This window comes from Bipolaris sorokiniana, assembly GCF_000338995.1.
Source record: "Bipolaris sorokiniana ND90Pr unplaced genomic scaffold COCSAscaffold_78, whole genome shotgun sequence".
Taxonomy (NCBI): domain Eukaryota; kingdom Fungi; phylum Ascomycota; class Dothideomycetes; order Pleosporales; family Pleosporaceae; genus Bipolaris; species Bipolaris sorokiniana.
Genome location: NW_006911972.1, coordinates 688 through 3,024, shown reverse-complemented (window position 1 = coordinate 3,024; position 2,337 = coordinate 688). Strand labels below are relative to the sequence as shown.

The 2,337-nt window shown below is 45.7% G+C and overlaps 1 protein-coding gene across 1 annotated transcript; it reads right to left on the bottom strand.

The window, feature by feature from the left end:
• Positions 1-621: 621 nt before the first annotated feature.
• On the bottom strand, positions 622-1,546 carry COCSADRAFT_42101 (uncharacterized protein; the record flags this gene model as incomplete). Its single annotated transcript, XM_007707990.1, has 2 exons — positions 622-1,135; positions 1,166-1,546. Coding segments are annotated over 2 exons (765 nt in total), but the record flags the coding sequence as incomplete, so codon positions are not given.
• Between the last annotated feature and the right edge of the window lie 791 nt (positions 1,547-2,337).

Below are 2,337 nucleotides of genomic sequence, written 5' to 3'. Positions count from 1 at the left end.
TCGCGGAGGAGAACAAGAAGCTACGTAAAGAGAATCAGCCTCAGCGACAAAAGCAAGACCAACAGCGTCAATATATTGCTTCTGGTGGAGTGCTCCAAGTCTCACAGGCGAGGCAGATGGCTAGAAAGGCAGAAAAGGTGGTTATGGAGGCTAACCAGAGCCAGGTTGGTGAGCGACGTCAGCGCGCGCCGCCGACGTGCACGAGGTGTCACATTGAAGGTCATACTCGGACTCAATGTAGAAATAGATAATGAATTATATCTCTTAATCTTATCTCGTTTTATTGCGTTGTTGTAGATCAATTGCGCAGACAGTCGCGACAAGTTTGGTGGAGTGGCCGGATGACTGGTGGCGCACGTTAACGTGTTTTATCAGTAAGCGGCCCACATCAGTAAGTGGCCCACCCCACCAAATTTAACACGACGCTTTACGCAATTATGCTATAACGATAAGAGATAACATAGTTATATTCTACTTTAAGGTAGATTAGTACTATCTATATTAGGTCTGTGTATAGCCTTGAGTGTAGCACTTCGTACACGTTGGCGGCGCGCGCTGACGTCGCTCACTAGCCTAGCTTTAGCTAGCCTTCATAACCATCCTTTCTACCTCTAGAGGTGCCGGACGGGCCAACGCCGGATTTTTCCCCAACAGTACTATCACAAACTTGAAGCTGTAGAGCTCTACATAAAACCTATTATCGCGAGAAATTTTACTGTAGTAATCTAGTAGTATCGTTTACCTAATCTATCTACTGATATTTGATTGGCAGCTTGATGGGGCGGCCTGAACACGAGCGTGGTGATGGTGGTGCAGCTGATCGATCGGCTGGCTGCGCACCACCACTACTACTACTAACAATAATATTTTTCAATACCAGCCTGGCATGGCGCTTAGAGCTAGGCTTCTTGCCTATTCGAGAGATTTTGATAGCTTTTTGAAGTCGTTTGTGGGCGGCTTGGCGGGCTATCCGGTGGGCAGCTGCTTCAGCTTTCTGCCTCTCACGATCTAGTTTTGCCTGTGCCCGCGCCCGCCGCCGCTCATCTAGTTCTTGAGCTTTGAGTAGCTTTCTCTCCTTTCTAGCTTCGATTGTGATAGCTTTTTGGCGTTGTGACTCCTCGTGATCGCGCTGTTTCTGCTCATATTAGTGGTGAGCTTCTCGCACTTTCCGTGGAGACCAGAAAGTAGCTCCACCATGATAACCATCGGACAGCTCGAGCGTACCAGGCTGGATACGCTCCTTCCACTGTTTCTCATCCATGAGAGCTGCCCGGAGCTGCTCATTTTCCCGTTGAAGAAACGTTGTATCGGCGGATAGTTTCATCATGATTCTATTAAGCGCTGAAATTGACCTATTACTCGTAGATTGATTAAGTAGCTGCCGAATCGTTCTCCAATCAGAAGCTGATGCTACTAATGCGCCTCTATCGCTATTAGCAGCTGTAGTTTTGAATTCTTGGAGTATAACTTCTGGATTGAATGGTGAGAGCCCAGTAGCTCTAAAAGCATGGAGAATTGATAATTCCTTGCACGCTGCGCACCAAGCTCTCCAGAATATTTTGAAAAGAATTTAGTGAATAGTATCAGCCCTTAGCTAGTATTGGTGAAGTTTGATAGCTCATTCGAGTATGTAGTGGATAGTAGCTTAAATAATCTAATGCCGAGCGGCTGCAGCGTATGCGTTGAGTGCGGCAGGAAGATAGCTAATAGTATCTTATTCTGATCACAATAGTTAATAAAATCCATTGTTATATGACTATGGTGCCCATCCATGATGAGTAATCGGTAAGAAGATCGAGCTTTTGGCTTAGTGGCTGGATCGAATACTTGTTTGAGCCAATGGAGACCAATATTATCGTTCGACCAGCCAGTGGCTGATGCGGTGATATACACAGTATGTATATCTGGATCAAACCCTTGGAGCCATGAGTTCTGGATAGAGCTGGATTTGCTGGAGTAGGTGATGCTTGGATCTAGATACGATTCATCCGCGCAGATACACGCGATCAGCGTAATCTATTCGCGATTACTATCTTGAATATTTAATCTTTTTAATTTAGACTTGAGAGTAGCTTTGGAAAAGATTCGGACTAAACGGGACTGTACTCCAATCATGAAGCCTTTCTCATCCATATTATATATATGTCGCGGCTCCAACTTATATTCATCGATTTTTTGGCGTAGAAGCTCGAAGTAGAGCTGATATTTCTTTTCTGAATCAGCTCGGCGCCGGCTGCGGTCGATTGGCGTGGTGCGCTTGAGTATAACGAGATGCGAGTTGCGATGAACAAAGCGATTAACCTAGTGGTATCTAAGCTGCTTCTGAGCTAGCTGCGA